Raw genomic sequence first — 21,512 nt, 5'->3', positions numbered from 1 at the left:
TGACAGAAGAGATGGACAAGAGCAGTAACTATATAAAGTTCTGAACGTTCACGTTGAAGGTACTGAGCAGCAACCATGCTTCCATTATGCAAGCTGGGCTGCAGCAACCACAAAACCTCTAAAGAAAGCACCCTTCACCCAGCATCAACTTAGAAAACCTAGCACACAGCTCCTCAGCTGGCTGATGCAAGCCTTGGAGCTGATTTAACCACACACTGCTTCTGCCAGCATCATGCCACACTGGCAGCTTTGCATGCACCACTTCTTTTAAACCACCTGTATCTTATGATAGCTTATTTTAAATCAGCTAGAAGGATTCTATTGTGTTAATACTCCTGCGTGTTCCTTTAACAACTCCAGAAGCCACTAAAGGCACGGGCTCAAGGACACATCCTCCTGCTGCCTGCAGGAGGATTGCAGACCCCCATGTGGAAAAAACCTCTCAGCTACAAGCCATGCAAGATGAAAGTCCAGCCACAGCTTTGCTCTCATCTCTGCACCCCTAGAACACCTGTAAACCAGAACAGAGGACAAAGCATTTAGATGTCAAAAGTTCATCCCACCCCAAGAAAAACACCCCATCTCTGGCAAAGGCATTAGTCACACTGCTTATGCCACACTTACATTTTATACCTTCTGTATTAGGTCCTCTAAGAATGAATGAACAAAGGTGGAACAAATCCCTTCAGCCAACATAATGTGCTCAACACACCCCAGCTCTGCTTGCATTTTATGATTTCCTACGTGGTTACCTACCGGAAACTGTGAATACCTTGCAGCTCTTGCTGTAACACCTCTTGTGTTGTTGCTATTAAGTCCAAAGCTCCAACATACTCCGAAGTGGAGAGCAGCAGCTGTACTGTGGGCTGTGTTTGGTGTACAGTAGCCATTAACTTCAGTTTATTGTATACTTTTATACAGTTATTTCTGGTGAGCGACAGTCTTAAAACTCGAAGCGATCCTTCACACATTACTTTATCAATTTTAGAGATTTTCTCTCTAAGCAATTTTACAGCCTGGGAGGTTTTCCTGAGGTAGTCCTGCAACTCATGCTGAGAGGTCATTGCATGAAAAAATGCTTCTGAACGGAGAGAAATCTGATGAGCAATATTGACTTCCACGATGTCCAGATAATGGCTCAGCTGGGAAGAGGAGGAAAGAGGAAAAATCAACACTAATTGTTATGACTTGGAAGCTTTATCACCATGCAAATACACTTTCAGAGCATTTGTCTCATTGTCTCACAAGGAAATTTTGCTAATAAAAGTTAAATCCCTTTGTCGTTGTGGTTTAATAACTTCTTCTTAAATTAACTCAAAATCACTGTGGGAAGACTGATTTGATGCCTTTTCTGCTTGAAAATAAAAAGTTAGAAAAACAAATAGATCTAAAATACTTAAAGTTTTGTACCACATGGTTGCACACTGGCCACAGAATATGGACAATAACCAGGAGACAGCTCAGGATACTGGTTTGCAAGCAACAGTATATATATGCAGATATGCTGTGAAATTTGGGTCCCTGAAGCTGCTAAAGGTGCAGCCACTATATTTGATGACACTGGAATGGCTCTGCTTATCTAAAAAGCTGTAATACCTTCTTTGTAGAAAAATCTTTAGGGTATCTCTGGCTGCAGTTGTACTTTTGCCAACCAGCTGGAATTAGTACTAAGCCTGTTTCCTGTGTGCTGGCACTGTGGGATTCCCAGAGACAGAGTACACCTACATCTTCAGAAGCTGAAATTCAAATTCTCCATGTCCAACAGTTACCAGATCACTGTGCTGGCCTGATTCTTTGACTGTAAAAGCTCCGTGTTTTGGCTTATGCTGAATATGTAAACTCAAAGGACTGAGGCTGTAGGATGCTCATCTGAATGTTAATACTCAGATGACCTGGTTTCTCAGAGATGCCAAGCATTCAAACCTCCTGCTGAATTCCAAAAGGCCAACCAGAGATTGGAAAAGATTGGAAAAGAAATCAGCTGGAGAATGTCTCCTTCTTGGAGTTATTTTCATACTGCTTCCTATGGATACACTAGGGATTTATACAATATGCAAACTCACCTTTTTTATTCACATCTGATTTAATCAGAAGCACCTTCCACCAACCAGCTGTGACACACCTAGCCACAGGGAAAGCCAAGACAGACTCTGACACAGGGCTCAGAGAAAGGGCTGTTGAAAACAATTATTTATGTGCTTGTACCAACCAGATGCCCCAGGTCCCTTCCAGAGCAAACAGCACCTGCCTCAAAGAGCTTACAGTCCCAATGTAGGGCAACACATGTGAGGAGGTAAAGAAGAAAACATCAGGAGGAAATTTCTGAAGTAGATCAACAGCAGCCCAAAAGGCTGTAAGCAAATCTTGCTTAAGACAAGGTTTTCAAAATCCTTTTGGAAAATGTTGCCTAGAGCTAGGGACAATTATGGCAGCAGAGTGCATATTTACATGTGGTAAGTGTAAACCTCGTGCAGTTCAGAGGCTTTAAAAAGTAAACTAACAAATTTGGGCTCATTTCAGTCATATGAAGCAGTGTTTTCACTCCTCTGCATCAGTGAGGGTCTGCTTCAACAGAAGTCCTTTCTCAGTGTCCATGTTGCTGCCAGGCATATTTGGGAATTTCACAGCATATGCCAGACATTGCTTTTTCATCTTCAGACAGCAACTGCTCCAAGAAACTCCAGAGAAGCCTTCCTCCAACTTTAGATGTGAAGAACAACCTAATAAACCTTTGAGTTAACCTCCACCAGAGTCTGTCACTTCTTCCTGAGCTGGCAGGAGAGCAGGAAGATTAATTCCCAGAAATTTGGAAACACCTTCCAGACAATCTCATGTTATTTTTTCCTAAGGTACCTCATTTTTTCCTAATGTACCTCACTACTCAGATTTTCTAAAAGCTTTTTATTGGTATTGGTACTGTAAAGATGACTCATTATGAGGTTTTCTATAGTATCAGTACATAACTAGCAAAAAAAGATAAAAACAACCAAGAAGAGACTTCTGTTTCCAATATTAAAGAAATTGCTCTGCTTTCATGTTCTCCTTTGTGAAATGCAAAAACAGATCAATGCAGACAACAACAAAAGTAAGAGGAATCTCCTAAAACACAAACACCTCAGAATTTAGTATTGCTTTTAGCATAGAAACCACAGCGCCTTGAATCTGAAATTTTCCTGAGATGCTGGAAAATAACAATGTGACACAGTGTACAACCTGTGCAATCCAGCTTTCCCTTCTCACAGAACTGCTCTTGCTCCCTAAGAAAACCACTCCACACCTCTGAAGTTCTCAGTGTACAGCTGTTTCAGTAAGTTACAGCTGTCAGGAAGAGCCAGTTGTTACATCATACACAGGTTCTTTTTTTCCAGAATTGACAGATCTACTGAGCAGGGGAAAAAAGTTCTCCTTCAGTAGGATGCTTCCTGCATGATTTACTAACAATCTGCAGCCTGGTATAAAAGGAGAGACAGCAAAGCCCACAGTGATGTCTCAAGAAACTCTACACAGCAGCAGCCATGGAGCTCCTTTGCAGTAGCCACCAGCACTGATGGATAACCAAAATTATCAAGGTAACTTGTGTCAAAGTTGTACCTTTTCTTGAAGCAACTTGGAGGAAGCTGCATCACGATTTCCTTTTCCACCAGCAGTACTAAAATGAGACCATGGTAAAACGGCATTAAACGTTAAGGAATCTTCCAAGGCAAAATCTGGTTTCATAAAAATCTGAAACAGAAAAACAAAAGAAATAAATGTGCCTCACTCACCCCTATATTTTTTGCCCCAGTTAAACACATCTCCTGTCTCATTAAGCTAACAGAGACTATTTGTTGATTTTAAAATCCAGATTTTCATTTATCCAGGCAAACAAATTCATTCCAGACCTTACAACCAATGTACTTTTAAAGCTTGTGTGACCTGACAGTCATATCCTCCTGAAAGTGGAAGTCACAGCTCCAAAATTACGTAAGTATTCAACCACCTGAGACGACCTGAACACCCTGAGCGTGCAAACACAGGCAGCTTTGAAGTGCAGGTGGACCCTCTCAAGGATCTGAGCAAAGCTTCTTCACTAACAAGGGCATCCTGCTGCTGCTGTGCTCATCCCTGGGGCACTGCTCCCACCAGGCTGATCATCCAGCTGGCTGTCAGGGTGCAGCCAGAGTTCCCTGGGAGGGAGCAGAGCCTCCAGCTGGCATCCTTTAGGCAGGATGTAGCGACTGTGCTGGGCACAGGAAGAGAGTGTAACAGATACATTAACCACACCTCCTGGAGAACTATTAATCTAAAATTCTTTCTGGTAACATTATTTATAATTGACAAAACCTTGAGCTTACAGGCAGGCAGTGGGACCCTCTTCCTTTTATTTATGAAGTTTAATTTTAAAAGGTTCAACACAGACTGGAGCATCACACCACACTCAAGCATTCTTGTTTCCTGGACTTTAAACACTGCAGTGACAGCTACTCAAGTCACAGCCTACAGAACTGGCACAGAGATGCTGACCCATATTAACACTCTGACTTCTTACTGTACCTATAAAAAAATTATTCAGACTAAAATGGAATCTGGAGCTGACACAAAAACCCACATCATGTATGCTCCATGCTTATATGCAAGAGCTCTGATCAAGGATTCAAGGAGTTAAACCTAATGCTGAGTTGTACACTAGGCAATATTCAAGCTTTTCTCAAACTCTTCAGTTTTTCCTTCCTCCTAGACTGGCTAATTCTGCTCAGCTCTGAGGTCTTAACTTCATTTATTTAAAGACAAAAAAAAATAATGGTAGCTGTTAAAGTATAATAATACTTTAAGAGAAAAAGTGAGACCATGGAAACAATAAGAAAAAAAAACCCCAAAGACACAAATCATCCTTAGTCTTTAAATTCTGAGCACTACAGATGCTCTTGAGAATCAACCCAAGTCATCAGTGAGGGCAAAATTTCTACAAGGAACAGAGTACATGCATATATTCAACACTTCATGTGAGAAAGCCTTACAACAGCTCCAAGTCCACAGAAGCCATACCTTAGGTACTTGTTCCAGATCTGTCCTGGATTTATCTAAAATTAAACAAAACACAGGTAGTCATTCATGAGCAAACAATAGGAAACAATTCCCTTGAACAAGTGAATCCCATGAGGAAGTTTTCAAGACAATGATGCCATGTTCCTCGTAGAAGGGGAACAGGCTTACAAACTGAAATGAAACTTTCTGACTGAACATTAGGAGAACCTTGATGACATGAGGACTGTCAAGCATTGGAGCAGGCTGCCCAGAAGGGCTGGGTACTTCAGATATTTTCTGGCTATATATTTGTAGATATTTTCTGGATATTTCTATTTTTCTTGGTAAAGCTTTGAGTGGCTTGGTCTGCCCTCACAGCTGAACTGGCTTTGAGATGGCAGCTGCAGTGAAGGCCTCCTGAAGTCCCTGCCAACCTGAAATATTCTGATTCCTTGAAGTGCGCTTTTGTCCTTTGCAGTTCAGGTCTCATGCCCAGACTGCTCAGGGGAGCTTGCACTTGGCTGCTTTGGCAGTGTCAGTGTTTGTCATACAAAGCAATCCACTTAGCACTTCACATTCATTAGTGCACTGGCAAGGGCCAGTAAAAGGTCCTTCTAACATCATCCCAGTTTTAATGCTTCAGACTGAAGCTGCCCATACAATCACTTTTGCCCAGCACTTGGAGACTGGACGCACAAAGACTGGCAAGAAGGATGAACAAGGGCTTGAGCCAGAGTCCCAAGCACTGAGCAAGCAGCACAGCAGCACTAATTCCCATGGAGTATGCTGATTTGACAATTGCAGAGGGTGAGAGTTGAACTGGGAAAAGAGTTAATTCTTTATATCCCAGCAGAACTTGAAGAAAAGGCAAATTCAAACTTTTGAGGTTCACCCAAAATCCCCTGTCCCACCCTTACTCATTACTTTAGTGGGCATTATGAAGAGGGGGCACACTGGAGAACAAAAACGTTGAGGAAATTAAAAGCAGCAAGTCTGTATTTCTGCTGGACAGTCTGCTCAACCCTGACAACACGGCAAGTGCTACCCCAGCATCAACTCCCATACTGTTCTCCGGTTTTTACTTCATTTGTCTCTTACTTTATGTGTATTGAAGTACAAAAGGCAACCTTGGAATCGTCCTGCTGTCCTCAGCCTTTGGACAGACCAATTCTTACAGGAGTGAAAGGCTAAGTCTTGTGGGCAGGAGTTAGAGGAAGATGGGAAACAGTAACAGCAGAATTTATACAAAATCACAAGCTTCAGTTTACCAAATGATGCTTCTACTAGGAACTGTCCAGCTACACAAGCAGCTCCCAGTTACTTTGGTGGCAGCAACTTTCACTTTTTAAAAACACTCAGACTCTTTTAAAATGGATTAAGCTAAGACTGATTTTGCAGCCTGCAGCACAGACAGACTCATTCTGGAACAGCTGTTCCAAAGTAACACCAACACAGACAAAACCCCACAGAAGGGCTCCCTTTTGCACAGAAGAGGAGGAAGAAAGTCAACAGAAACAACTTGATCAGAAGGAGTAAACTACTGAACCCTTTTTGCTGTATTACCTGTAGACATTGATATAGATAAGGATTGATAAAGGAACCCTTTTATGCTAATAAAAACCCTTTACCCTTTTTAAGGAAGTAAATTAAAATAAATCATAAAACCTTTCTCCAAGTTATGAGTGTTTCTTTTCCTTTTACTTGTCTTTTTTTTTTTTTTTTTTTTTTTGCCTCTTGACTTCCTTCCCGTCTAGTTTCCTATTAGTTGAACTACTTCCACGAAGTCCTGAAATTCAGCCTTCACATGCAGGTTTGAGCTCCCTGGCACAAGGCAGAATTCCCCAGACATACCAGAATGAAATCGTGTCAAGAGCCACAAAGATGATTAAGAAACAAGGAGAGACTGTTTAAACTGGAAAAGCCCAGGAGAGATCAATGTCCTTAAAAATCTGAGGAGGGGCTGCACAGAACACAAAGCTGATTTTTCTCAGTGATGTCCAGTGCCAGGATAGGAGGCAATGGGCAGAAAGTGATACATGAAAGATTTCACATGAACATAAGAAGTATTTTTACTGTGAGAGTGCTAAAACACTGAAACAGGTAGCCCAGACAGATTGTGTAATTTCCACCTGTGAAATTCACAGCCCAGCTGGACATTGTCCTCCCATAGGTGGCCCTGGCTTGAACAGATGGCCTAGACTAGATCACTTTGGGATATAATTTCCCACCTCAGCCATGACGTGACTCTCATGGCAGAGACACAGGAATGGCACTGCAGCTCTTCACTGAGAATCCAACAGGTGATACAAATTTGATGCAACTGTAATACTGCCAGGGCCACAATGACCCATCACAAATCCAAAGATGCCAAGAAAAAGTTTAAAAGCAGGAATCACTAAAGTTTTGACCTACAACATGTCAGCAGTGGTCATGAACACTTCTAAGCCTACCATGTCTGAGTTTTCAATTCTTGTTTCAAAGAAATCATCAGATATTATTGTACATGAAGATCTCAAGCAAGTAACAGAGACAATTAGTACAATATAGAATCAATGATGAGTAACATTCATAACATTTGCTACTGATTTTATAAGATAGTGACACAAAAAGACACCACTTTCTAATGACTAAAGGAGGCTTTGACTGTACCGTGAGTGTGTAATAGTGTCCTGTCAAAGGTATCTTTAGGAGTACAAATATTCTTGCACCTTTCATGAACCTTCTCTCTCTGCAGAAGAGAAAATATATTAAAGAATTATTCTAATGCTTAAAACACAGAATTTTTTCATTTGAAGTAAAACATTCAGTGAAACACAACTAAATCATGCAAAAGAATTCTGGCAATTTCACAGTATTTTCTTCCTCTTACAAGCTCAGACAAAGTTTGTCCAGGTGAAAGGCACCAAAAACTTCAACCTACAGTGGATGTGTTGTTTTTTTCCTGTATCTTTACATCTCAAGAGAAAACAAACACAGAAGTTATTGAAGAGGTGTAATAACTTCTCTACATAATGATATACAACCACAGATAAATGGTAATTACATATACAACACTTATTTACTGACTAATCTAGGAATCACACTAACACACAAAGAATCCTTTTTCATTGCTAAATCAAATTGGATGAAAGTAGAAATTACTTGTACATATTACTAATGAGTACCTTGCTGAAACCACGTATCTTGGTTCATCATGCTGAGCTTTGAATTTTAAACACCACCAGAAACCATAGTGGTGATAAATTATGTTTCTAAAGAATACCAATGTTAACTAGATTTCTGCAAGAAGCTACATCACATCTCAGGTCCCAGTTTCAAAACCTTCCTTCATTTAGCAGTGACTGCATGAAGTACTAATTTTAAAGGATGAAATCTTAAAACATTTTAAATGCTGAATATGTGAGTTAAAGGCAATAGTTCAGATGTAGTTCAGCTTTAGACAATTCCCTTCTACAGTCCTGAACTATAATTACACAAGTAACACATCCTGCTAATTCTGAACCAGCAAAAAAAATAAGGAAGTTACAAACCAAGGAAGCAGAAAACAGCAGGAGACTTCTACATGTTCTTTCAGTTTAAAAAAAAAAAAAAGAATACTACATACTTACTGACACTTGTATTTTTAAGAGATTGTAGAAGTCTCCTACTGGTCCTGGTGTCCTTAGATGTAGCTTACACTTCCCTGTTACAAAAGAAATCACCAAGATAATAGGCCTCTTTATAGTTTAAGAAGTTAATGTATAAATGTTTCAATGTTTAGATTGAAGACTCCTAAAAAATATCTCCAACCCTTGCAGCATGTAGCCATTTGATCCAAAGGTCTGAGAATGCTATATTACATTGTAGAACCCAATCTTTAAACAAGCCTTACAGGAAAAAAAGATCAACCACCTTCTAGAAAGAATAAATATGAACTGCAAGCCCTGGTGCAGAGCTCAGTACTCAGAAACAGAAGTTAAAAATAACGTGAAATTGCCTCAGGATAATTTAGAGAGCATTTTCCACACAATGGGTTCTGAGATTATAAAATCAGAAATGTCTAATGAAGACCAAAACAACACTGAAAAAGCAAAATCATTATCAATTATCTGTACAGTGGGCTACTAGCCAGGATAATCTAATTAGAAGGAGGATCTCTTTCTAGTTCTTAGGACTATGTGCACCTAACTGGGGGTTCTTACCGGAGTGATTTCCTGTTGGTATAATGCAAAATCTTCCTTGGTGATCTGTGGGAGGTAGAATGAAGGCGTGACTTCAGTGTCCACAAAGTCCATTCCCCATGTTTTTGTAAAGAAATCAGATTCCCTTTTTGCTAACCTAGGATCATTTAGTGCTGCTGGGAGATTGACTTTGGAATGATAAATAGTCCATCTTTGTTGATCCACAACTAGAGATGGGCTGTCATGTAAGTCATTGGGATTGCCTGCAGCACAAAAGACAAGACAGTTTGTTAGGCTGAGAAACAAAGCTGTAAGCCTTTGCTAAAATGTGGTTCTTGAGCTAACCATACTTTACCAATTACATACTGGATTAGAATTATCTATGCAAATCACCGATGAGATTCTCCTTCTGCGACACATCGCCTTGCATTTCTTCCATGAGATTAACCAACTCAAGTTTTCAACGCAGAAGTGGTGTATTGACACTCATTAAACAGATTTAGCTCAACATTAGTTTTTACTCAAGAGAAAGAGATTCCAACCACAAACTATTTCTAATAACCTGACCTTGATCAGAATGACAGCTGCAATTCGCTAGCATTATGTCGGAATTCTTAAGATCCCATCCCACCTACTACTTTGTGTAAACTAAGCCTTAGTGCAACACAACAGCTGGAACTGTGACCAAAACCTGGTTTAACAACAGCAGCAAGACTTAGTACTACAGACAGGTCACTTGCTTCTTCCTGCAGAAGGGCTGGGATGTCTCCCAGAAGGAATGCAGCCAGGCTCCCAGCACACTCGACACATCTGCTACCAGCTCTGTCAGACTGCACCCTCTCCTTACATGGACTATGGATCATAGCTGTAGTGTGGAATCATGCAAGCAAAGTCCCACCTACAATGGGGACATCTTAAAACAAGCTGCAAAGAGTCTCTCCTATTGCTCCAAAGGGACACTGGTGGTATAAAAAGGAATCACAGCATGCTTGGAAGTGAGACTATGGCTTAGTACACTACACCCAGCACACAAGAAATATTGACTGGATAGCTGGCAATGGCTCAGCAAGCTGAGCTGGTTCCTCCCTCTCCCTGCACACCTGCATTACCTGTGGGCTCCTTGGGACACACGTCTGGCAGGGACTGCACAGGTCGGAAGTGTTTCGTGGCATCCACTTCTTTTTTAAAGAAAGCATCGCTGCTGTTCGACTGAGGCACTGGTGAAGAACTGTGGCTTGATGCCATTGCATAAAATCACCACTTGATAAAAGCTAAATAGGAAACAATAGATAGCAAGGCTTTAATAAAGCTCTGGGGAGACACTGTAGCAAAACAATGACACTCCAGTATTGTTTTTAACTGCACTACTTCAACTGACACATTTCAACAACAGGAGAAAGTTTATTTTAAACACAAAAATAAAAGGCAGAATGTAGCTTTGTAGTCTCTTCCTCACACACCTGTAGGGTTGGAGGCCAGCCTGTTCTTGAGCACAGCAACCATAAAATGTTACATTTGAAAAAAAAAAAAAAAGCAAGTCTTTCAGGCACTTCTTCCTTTCTTGCCATAACTATTGCAGCCACCGTGCACACATTCACAATAGAATTTCCTTTCAAATATCAGGAAACCTTGTACTTGAATCAGGAAAACTGACAATTCAACTTCTTTGGCTGCCTAATGAAGTAGTTTATCCTAGCATAATGTATTTGCATAGAGAAGACAATTAAATCATAGATCAAAAAGCTCCAGAGTAAGCAAAGTCCCGCTAATTTTCAGTTCAATTTTAAGATCCCAGTTTGAAAATAAATAGCCTTAAAAAATTTACACCAGGGCTGAACTTAATGAGTTCTTTCCATCTGTAAACAAAACTGCATTTCCATCAAAGTGTCAGACAGTAGCACATTGCACAACTATTAGAGGTCTGAGAGTTTATTAAAACTGTGCAGCTCAAGGAGTGCCTGTTCAAAGGGACTCATCTGGATCCTAGCCTTTAAGGAAAAATTAAACACATCTAGCAAGATCTTAGCATTTAACTACTAACCCTTAATGGACACTTAAATTACTCACTACCCTGTCAAGAAGCACAAAAAGATTAAAGGCCAATTTTATCTTCAAGTGCTAAAGCAGGCACCAAGGGATGGCTGTATCTCAATCATGTCATCTTCCAGCAGCATCACATATATTACAAATCTCATTTGGAAAAGAAAATGAACAGGTTCTACTTTCTAATCGAGGTTGAAAGTGTCCTAAAAGACAATTCTAAAAGAAATGTTCAGCTATAACAAAGCATCCCAGTGAAGAGGCCCACAGTAAGGAAAACTTACTAGCAGACAGGGAATAGGAACAGTCAGAAGTAGTCAGACAAAAAACCTTTCCAGACATCTGACAAATCTTCCTTAAATATCATAAAGCATTAATCTCTCTCCCCCAAAAGCCCCACAAAACTCTTTTTCTCTACTACTTTTATTGCTTATGTTCTTCCCTTTCCATTTCCAAAGTAACTTCTTCATTAAGCTCTTCTCAAATGTTTTGGGGTGGTTTTGTGAAAAATCTAGTATATGATGATAAAACGCTTATTTTAAACATTCAAAAACACATCCAGTGCTATGTTGCCACGACCAAGTCTCCTAAAGGCATACAGTAAATTTATCTGCACTTGGAACTGCTTCCAAGTGCTGTATGTGCAGTTTTTCTCCTGAAAAAGCCTCTGTAATATGAGCCACAGTCTGCTCTAGTCAGATGTATGAGCAACTAGGGCAATTTGTAGAAGGCACTGAAATCTCATAACTCTTGCAAGCCTTTCATTAAATCTTTCTCCTTTCCACACAATGAAGTACCGTCTAAAAGAACTGTTTAGAATATGAATTGTCTCAACTACATAAATCTGAGTGGAGAAAATGCTATCTGTGTGATGCTAGTCAAAGATTTAAAATAAATTTAAAAGACAAGACTGAAGAGTAGCTCAACACCTCAACATTTCAAAAACAAGCTCTGCCTACTCTTGCACAGGTATTTTCATTACTTATCGCTATGAAACATTTACTGACAATCTTAAAATAGAAAGGAAAGAGTACAATAAAATACAGTGCAAGCAGTAACCTTCATACTGTTGAGTGGATTTCAACAAGATATAAGGCTTCATAGGCAGATGCCTTCTTAAGTGGCACGCAATCTGATGCTGCACTAAATTATTCATAGCTAGCAGCTATTCTAGTACCCTCATAAGTCAGGACCTTATGGATAATTAACCCAAATAAACAACCACATTTGCACAGGAAAACTCATCTCTGTACTGCCCAAAACCAGGCATTCCTCAAAATGCAGTCCTTAAATTGACCAACAAAGTAGAACTCCAGAAAGACAAAAAAAACTGGACAATAGTACCTGAATTTAATCCACATTACAAAGGAATATGTGCCAAGTCCATATAAAGGCAAAAATCCTGCCCTACACTTACCTCTGTACGCTAACCTTAGCCACAAGTGAAAAACTTTAATTTGTTCAACAGAACAGCAGCTCCTTGTGCTCCACTACTAAACATTTTTTTAGACAAATGAATCTATAGCTAGCCACTAAATCAACATCTTAAAATACACAATAATAAACAAATTTGCTGATTTAAACATACAAAAAAAATGAAACTCAGTGTTAACACAGAATGAAACTTCTGCAGAGTATTTTAACTCATTCAATTTTCCATGCAAGTCAAAGGCAGGGAAACACAGTTAACTGCACTAGCTGTGCAAAATGACAGGCAGGTAAATGCAGTTAACTGCATTAACTGTGCAGAGTGAATTATGAAATGGTGAATCCCCTGAGTCTCTTACTTAGAAGAGATACGAGATATGGCTGTAGTAAAAATATGCAACTGTGTAACTCAATGACATCAGTGTTTAAATGATATACCATTAAAATGGGTTAGATCAACTGTGTTCTCTCCAGTAATCACCATAATTTACACACATTTTGTTTAGCTATGTCTATTAAACTACCACAATTAAAAAAACGTCTAGAGGTTAGACACAAGAGTAGTGATGGAGCCTGGAACCCAGGATTATGGCTCTACTTGCAACGTACCTTCAATATATTACAACTATTCTCTACACATTGTATTAATTTCCTTATTTAAAAAGATTATAATAAATTACACCATCACTGTAATGACTTAATACTCTGAAGTTAAACCAAATCAGCCATGGCAACAATGAAAATAGCTTTGATTATCTGAATTGACAGTATTCCAACAGTTTGAGTTGTACTTCAACTTACAGCCTCCTCTCTGAAAACATTCTTGTTGAGTAACAGGCTCAGCAAGTACAGTATGACACAGCTGTACCACAGAGCAGGGAACAAAACACTGGTGATGGGAGGCAGAGCTGCACGCTTAGGCACTGCACAGTCAGCGAAAGAGCAGCTCTGTGAGCAAGCACTGCATTAATCACATGAGGTTATTTCTGAGATGACTGCACTGTGACTCTTGAGTTTCACACCCCAGGTTTCAGCTGTTGGAAGAGAGCACAACAAACAACAAAGTGTATTACTCAGAAGTGATTGCACAGGGTGGTTGTAACTCTGGAGAACCTGCTTGTTTTTCTAAGTATCAGGACTTGTACAAAAGTTCTTCAGGAACTGCCTTCCCATGTTGAGTGTAATTATTCACATGCTTTGTTTTTCCAATATCATTCATAGAATCTGCTCTCCACATTTTATATCATTTTCAAAAATAGTGACACCTAAGAAGAGACACTCAGCACTCAGAGGGAAGAGCCCCCAGGGCTCCAACTGCACATGCAACACTGAGCAAGCTTTCCTTCGAGTATTCCCATTGTCCACAACAAGCCACACTTGGGACACCAGGAGGTACTTTTCAAGGGGTATGCTCTGCATCCCAAAGGTAAGGCCAGAGAAGTTTCTCTCTGAACACAAATGCCATGCTAAAGTCCCTGCTGCTTGTCATGGCTTTGGCAACAACAGAGTGAAATGAAAATATTTCAAGCACTCGTCTGGCTACCCAACATGCTTTGGAATAGAAAACTATCAGAAGCCACCCACAAGTCAAGCTAAAGCATGATTATTGCACCATAAGAAGATATGATAAATACCAAAGATATTTATTAAAGAAAAGCATACCTGAAACATAACTAAAAGATAAAAATATACAAGGGACTCCTTCCAGGGCCTCAACAGCTAATAAATGGTATGTTGTTATTAGCCTAATATATTTACTCTGTCCTCAAAAGTTGAACTTCCCCTGTGTATTATTTCCCAGCTCTAAATCAGCAGGATTTCACCCTGTAACAGGGAAAGCATGGTACGAGCAAAGTACACAGCACCTTTGTAAGACAATGTGAGCCAAATGTGCAAGCTTTCACTTTTTTTTCCAACCAGCTAATTCCTCAGGCTGCAATTTCCATGCTTGTCCCTGGTGCCCTGAGGCAGACTTCCCTGTTGCAGCAGGGGAGCCAAGGCTAGCTTGAAGCAGAAACATTTCAGCCGTTTCAGAGACTGAGGTTAAGGCTGTGGGAGCGGTTCTGCTCTTTCTGAACACCCTTTCAGAGGAGGAAGATGATGGCTGTCAGGGGAATGATGAGGCCAGAGTCAGAGGACAGCTGGGACTTGTCTCCATGGCAAGCCACCTACATTTGGAGCACGCTCCAACATGAAACCCCTTCACACAACTTAGAGAGGAGGCCATGTGAGCCTGGCCTTTCTCAGAGCCTAATAAACATAACTATATTTGTACTCACAAAAAAAAAAAACCCACATATTTGAGTGCATTCTGCACACCCTAACTGTATCCCCAATCTCAAGTTCTCACACTTAGAGTGTAGCTTCTCTGCAAAGTTAGCATGACTGATGAGCATCCAGGTTAGCCTTGCTGGGATGAAATCAACCCAACGAAGAAACAATGTATGACTTATCTGTGTTTCCATCAGCCCTGCTTAGCCACACATGCTGTTATGCTCCAGCAGATTCTGTAATTCCTCAGACTGTGCTACTTTCCCAGCAAACTGCAGACTGGGGACTGTGGAAAAGCAAAAGCACTTGAATAGCCCAAAGAGTAATGCCACCACCCTCCCCTTGAATTGTCTCTTTCATAAGAACATCTCAAAACACTCTCCTCAAACAGAGTAAGAAAACACAGTAGTGACTCCAAAGAAAGAACAGAACAGCTGCATCTCCACTGCAAAGCACCATGGGTAGCCTACAAGGCCAGGATAAAACAACATCTGACTTTCATATTATCACATTTTGTACTGGTTTCTTTTGCCCTTCCCAGCTGTAGCCACATGAACAGCAGATTAAAAATATAAAATAAAAAAAAGCTTTAGATGACTTTCATTTCTTTAAACACAGGAATAAGATCCTCTGAAAAGAATTACCCCAAAATGTCCCATCACTGAATGATGTCTTGTTACTTAAAATAATCCACAAGTGTAAACATTTTGTCAAGAACTGGAAAGCAATTAATCTCCTTTTAGACAAACTATCTGGAAAGTAATATTTTGCTTTCATTCAGGTACCAAATAAACAATTACACTAAACACTTGTGATGTATCCACTGTAGCAAATGTACTTCCTCTCACCTGGAAACCCAACCTCCCAATGCTGAACACCAATTTGAAATCAGAAGGCAGAGTCTGTGCTGGAGAAACAGACCTACCTACAACTATTTAGGTCATTATGCACTCAGTTCTTCCACACCAGAGGAGTCAGAATCATTCAGAAACAATCATCAAAGCAGTAAAAATATGTGTCAGAAAAGGCCTTGTGGTTAGCTGCCCACAGTATCACACAAGATGAGAATGAAGTCTCTTTGTACCCTTTTTCCAGGCATCAGCATTCAAGTGTGCATTCTCCCCTTGGAAGACAGTGAAATACGAGCATCCTACAGAGCTCCAGAGACGTCCACACAGCTGAACAAAGACCAAGGAGCCCCAGCAGGCATTCCTGCTACCAGTCTGTTAAAGGCAGAGACTGCAGAGCAGTGACATGTGGAGAAAAGGCAGAAGAACTGCACCAGCCCCAGCAAAAATCCCAACACCAAGGTGCTGACGTGACAAAAGGAGTCTGACAGATGCTCACAGCAATTTGTGTCAACAGCACGATTCCCTGTGCAGCCCCTCCACTTGCCATCTCCATCAGGACTAGGCTCTTGCTACCAGAAAATAACTTCCTAAAAATCTGAGTTTTCATGGGAATCGTGTCTTTCCAAAGCCTTACCCAAGTCCTGAACTGGAAGTGGCTATGAGGAAAGCAAATAAAAATATTTCACAGGTTGACATGGTGCATAAAGCTGCGAGCAGAGACTAACAAAAAGCAGGCCCAGTGCACCTCACATCAAGTCCTGGCACAGGATGTCAGCCCACTGCCACTCTACAGGGCAGGTACTCTGCAAACAAGAACATCCAAACTTTAACCTGGTGTGCAGCAGAGCAACATGTTTGCTGATAGCCCTTGTGGTATTAATACCTGCCCAACAGAAGATCAAACAAAACTGACCACCTCTAATCACATCAGTTCCTTTTCATCCCTCAAACAGCTTCTGTTGACAAAAACAGTAAATAATTCCACAGCATAAAACCCAGTATGGTCATGCTACACCTGGAATGCCAAAAACCAAAAGGAAGGTCTTCAACTGCTGCTGACAGCGACTGTATAAAAATGATAGAAACTCTCTAACATATAGCAAAGTGCTACACATGCTACTCCAATTCTAATAATCTAGCCCTAACACACACCCAAAATGGCCCCCTTTGCTTTTAATTTAAGACCCAGATTGATAGAGAAAAAGCTGGGATATTTAAGCTACTGGAGCACCGGATCACTACATGGACCTGCTAGTTTTGAGTATGAAGGAAACCCATTAACAATTATTTACCTTCTGCTGAGAATATTGTAAGTTTTTTTTTTTAATCTAGTACCTAGGTGAGATGGGTGCAGAAAGCTAAAAATATTAAGACAAATCATAGATTTGCTGGTAAATATGATTTGGACTTACTCATATGAGGCCCCAGAAAAATGTACGTAGAACATCCACACTCATGCTCACCTGCTCACTCTTCCTACTCCATTCATAAAACAGGACAAGAATAGACATAGTATGAAGGGGAAAAGAAAAAAAAAAAAAGGAAACCAAAGGAAAACTGTGAGCCTCTCAACTGGAAGGACAATATAATGTTCATGGGCCTTCTCTCTTCTTCATACTCACAGCTCCTCATTTTCCTCAAATTCTGGAGAAGCAGAAGTGGCTTCTTCACAGAGTTGCTGCCCCAAAAGAAGAAACAATACCTACATGATCATGATTCCATTTCCCAACCTCTTCCTGCTCAAACTGCCAAAGAGAAGCCTGCAGTCTGCCTTCTCCACTCACTTCTAGTGCCACCTGACATCCTCCAGGCAAACGATATCTTTGTTCAACACTGGAAATGTGCATCTCCTTCTCCCCCCATGAAGTTTGTGCTTGTCAACAAGGCAAGACTCCTGCACACATGCCAGACTCCCACTACAGAGAAAAACGGTGCTGAAGACAGAGGGACACTTGGGACGGATCCTGTTGCTGGCAAATGGGATAGGAGAGGTAGAGATGCTTCTCACTGTGCAACCTCCTGGCCTCACTGGTGAGGCTGCCCAGTGATTTTGCGTGAACAGCTGTGGATTTCCTGTCTATTAGTCCATTTTAGGCACTGTTCTCCTCCCCAGTAGATACACCACCCTAATACCCAAAGCATTTCAAGACCTTTTGTCTGCACTACAGTCTGTCAAAGAGTCACACTGACTCTCAGGTCACAACAGTAATTACTTCAGCCACTACAACAATTAACATACTGCAGATGGGTTTTTCAGCAAGAGAGCAATTTTTTGCAGGGCTGCACAGCAACAGCTGCATAGGTCCATAGGACTTCTCATTCAGGACTTCATCATCACATGTAAATACACCACCTATGCTAGAAAATAATAATAAAAAAAGAAAGCCAAAAAAACAGAACCAAAAAACTACATGCAAATCTGTAGGCCAGTAATTACTTTGATGAACTTTAAAATAGGCATTCTATATTTTTTTACACTGGACTCTATATTTTTTTACACTTTCTGTGTCCTGTAACAGAAATCCTAAGTATTTAGAGAGTATAAGAAAAATAGAGATGAAAAATGGTCTCAGCAATGTACTAAGGCCCAAACTGGACAGTCAGAGAGGGAAAGTTTCTGTTGGGATTGCAGAATGTTGGTATTTTACACCCCCATATGTGTATTTCTCTCAACATCACATACCATCTTTGAAAAATTTCAGTAAAGAAATGCAAGAAATTAATCTGCCCATCACACAATTTTAGGGTCCTCTACAAACCCAGGAACCATCGGATTCCTACAGGGCTTATGGAACCAACGAGCCCTTTACATCCCAGCGCATCCTGGCTGCCATGCGCCGGAGGAAAACACTAAACACTTGCTCCAAAGGCGAGCTCCCGAGCCGCCCGTACCTTATGGAGAACACGCCAGGAGGATCCCCCGGAGGCCGCCGTCATATCTCTCCCCGTGGCATGGTCGGGAACGCTGCCGGGACCTGCGGGACAGCGGCCGCATGAGGGAGGCCCGGCCTGGCGCCGGCACCTCCGCGCCCCCGCCGGGCACCGCCCGCCGCGGGTTACCATGGAAATTGGGACCGGGGATCTGCAGGAAGGACGGAAACCGAGCCGTGGGCAGCCCCCCGCCCGCCTCCCCGCGCGTCCCTCCGCCGCGCCGCCCGGCCCGGCCTCCCTCACAAAGGGCACCCGGGGAGGTGAAACTTTCCCGGGGAGCCCCGGCGGGCCCCGCGCCGTACCTGCGGGGTGCGCGGCCTAGCGCGGCTCCTCCGCCGCGACACGTCGGTGCCCCCGCGCAGGGCGGCGCAGGAAGGGCCCGGGCGCGGCGGGAGGAGCCAGCGCCGCCGCCCGGGGAGGAGCCGCGGCTGAGCGCGGCGGAAGCGGCCGCGCTGCCGCCTTCAGAGCCCGCGGTGCCCGCGGTGGGCTGGCCTTTGCGAGTCCTCCTCACCGAGGCCCCGCGGCCGCGCTGAGCCCGCGATGGGCCGACCTTTGCCGGCCCTCCTCACCGAGCCCTCCTCACCGGGCCCTCCTCACCGAGCCCCCGCGGCCGCGCTGCCGCCCTCAGTGCCCGCAGAGCCCGCGGTGCCCTCAGCGCCCGCACGGCCTTTGCCAGCCCCGTTCACCGAGCCCCCCTCACCCAGCCCCGTTCACCGAGCCCCGTTCACCGAGCCCTGTTCACCGAGCCCCGTTCACCGAGCCCCGTTCACCGAGCCCCGTTCACCGAGCCCCGTTCACCGAGCCCCGTTCACCGATCCCCCCTCACCGATCCCCCCTCACCGATCCCCCCTCACCGATCATCCCCGTTCATCGATCCCCCCTCACCGATCCCCGTTCATCGATCCCCCCTCACCGATCCCCCCTCACCGATCCCCCCTCACCGATCCCCCCTCACCGATCCCCCATCACCGAGCCCCCCGCGCCCGCTTGGACTAATTTTTATATTTTAGGCTGCGATTCTCAGAAGCGGTGCGTTACTGTAATAAATAAAAAGGTCTTTGTTCGTCAAAACGAGCATTGAAGGAGATAAGAATTTGAACTGAGTAGGGAATTTCAAGATGTGGGAGGAGAAGGAGAAAAGGGGGATAAAAATTAAAAAACAACAAAACAGCAAGTATTCTGCTTAAGAATTGTGCAGATGCAGCTAGCACAGAAGACTGTAACTAATTATATACAAGTTAACTTTTAGGCCAAGGACAATCTGCAAGGAAGATGAGGAGCCTTCATTCCTATGACCACCAAGGGCAGAAAACAAGACCCCCGAGCAACCAATTGCACTGGTGCGGAGTGCATCGAAAATATGTCAACCAGAAAAAAAAAGGACTATAAAAACAAAAATGTCAAAGGGGGAAGGTGCGCCGTGGCAGAGCGGAGACTCCCCGGTCGCCCAGCGCTGTTCTTTTGCTTAATACCGCTTGCTTAATAAATTCTTGTTAATTGATTTATCTATAATTGGCCTCCCCAATTGAATTTGTCCATAACATTAGCAGTAGCAGCCTCACGCCTGATCGGACTTTAAACAGGCTTAAATTCTTGGCCGTAGCCCTGTGCCAGTCAAAAAAAAAAAAAAAAAACCACGGGGAAATTAATTAATTAATTGCTGATTAATTACCAGCAGTGATTCCGGCTGTATTTAATGTGAAAAACGCATATTATATGGCTCTACGCAGATGGTTACTATATGTATTATGTTATATTAATTAGTTGTGCTTTTGTAGTTAAAATGAAGATTTTTAGTAGTTAAAATAAAGCCTATGTATGTGTGGGGGGGAGGGGTTTTTTTCTGTTTTTTTAGGAATGAGATACTCGCTTCGAGGAACACCTAAATCTTCCGAAGGAGAGGAATTGATGGCTTCTTATCAGAAGAAGATAATTTCTTCAGGCCTTGCTCAGACTCAAAGATGCCATTGGGATTAAAGGAAACAGTTGACATACAACAGACAGAGTTTCTTGTTTTAAATAGAATGCATGAAGGATATGAATATGCAACAAGTGTATTGTTTTAAGGGTGATTCCTTTGTTCACAAGGCATGCTTTTTGCAACTTAGTGTCTGAGAGCATCCGGACGTCCATAATTCTTTGCTTTTTATTGTCTTGTAATTGTCCTAACTCTAAACTTTATTCCTCTAATTGTATTACTATTTTTATAACCATGTTATTATTATTAAACTTTTAAAACTTTAACATCCAAGTGATTGGCGTTTTTCCCATTTAATAACAGGAGCGTGTGGCTGCGGGCTGTGTGAAGGAGTGTGGAAATCTGTGGGTTACAGGGGTTCACGCCTGGGCCTGCAGCTCACTCACTCGTGTTTGTGTCCGACAGACACACTGGGCTGAACATGTTCTGCTCCTTGGTGGTCAAAGTTGGCAGAGGTTTGTTTGTTGGGTACAATTTGTTCTGCAGACTCAGCCAGTAAATCCCAAATTAATATCACCAAGATCAGGGACTCCTTGATGACTTCCTTGAGAGATGCGTCTGACCTGACCAGTGCTCATCCTTTTAAAGGTTGAGTTTAAAGAGCAAGAAATGTGTCACTACCAGAAAGAAAGACTAGGTTAATATTACTATTCCTTCATAACCGTGGCCATCCATTATACCTTTAGAAAATAAAATATACCTTCTCATGCTTCAGAATTCCATCCTTGGCTTTCTGGAGTTAATATTAGCACAGCTCAAACAGACTTCATTGGAAGCTAGAACAACAAAAGCAGTCAAAAAACACAACTATGTTAAATATTAAATGCTTGTTAGGAAGCCAGTGGGGAT

The 21,512-nt window shown here is 42.1% G+C and overlaps 1 protein-coding gene across 3 annotated transcripts in view; it reads right to left on the bottom strand.

Moving 5' to 3' along the window:
- The window catches only part of VPS54 (VPS54 subunit of GARP complex), a 44,060-nt gene extending 24,941 nt beyond the window's left edge, over window positions 1–19,119 (bottom strand). The window contains exons 1-9 of one of the 3 annotated variants that reach the window (XM_072927655.1): window positions 18,988–19,119; window positions 18,647–18,729; window positions 10,274–10,435; window positions 9,322–9,427; window positions 9,186–9,230; window positions 7,654–7,732; window positions 5,026–5,060; window positions 3,592–3,723; window positions 757–1,142 (exon numbers count right to left, since the gene is read on the bottom strand). In XM_072927655.1, the coding sequence (XP_072783756.1) occupies window positions 757–1,142; window positions 3,592–3,717 (512 nt within the window). In that variant the 5' untranslated portion in view covers window positions 3,718–3,723; window positions 5,026–5,060; window positions 7,654–7,732; ... (3 more) ...; window positions 18,647–18,729; window positions 18,988–19,119. Of the gene's footprint in view, window positions 1–756; window positions 1,143–3,591; window positions 3,724–5,025; window positions 5,061–7,653; window positions 7,733–8,612; window positions 8,687–9,185; window positions 9,428–10,273; window positions 10,436–18,646; window positions 18,730–18,987 lie in introns of those variants that run through there. The other 2 variants (XM_030269280.4, XM_030269281.4) reach the window with 2 other exon arrangements.
- Between the last annotated feature and the right edge of the window lie 2,393 nt (window positions 19,120–21,512).

Source organism: Taeniopygia guttata, chromosome 3 (genome assembly GCF_048771995.1).
Source record: "Taeniopygia guttata chromosome 3, bTaeGut7.mat, whole genome shotgun sequence".
Taxonomy (NCBI): Eukaryota; Metazoa; Chordata; class Aves; order Passeriformes; family Estrildidae; genus Taeniopygia; species Taeniopygia guttata.
This window is presented reverse-complemented; position numbering and strand designations above follow the sequence as displayed.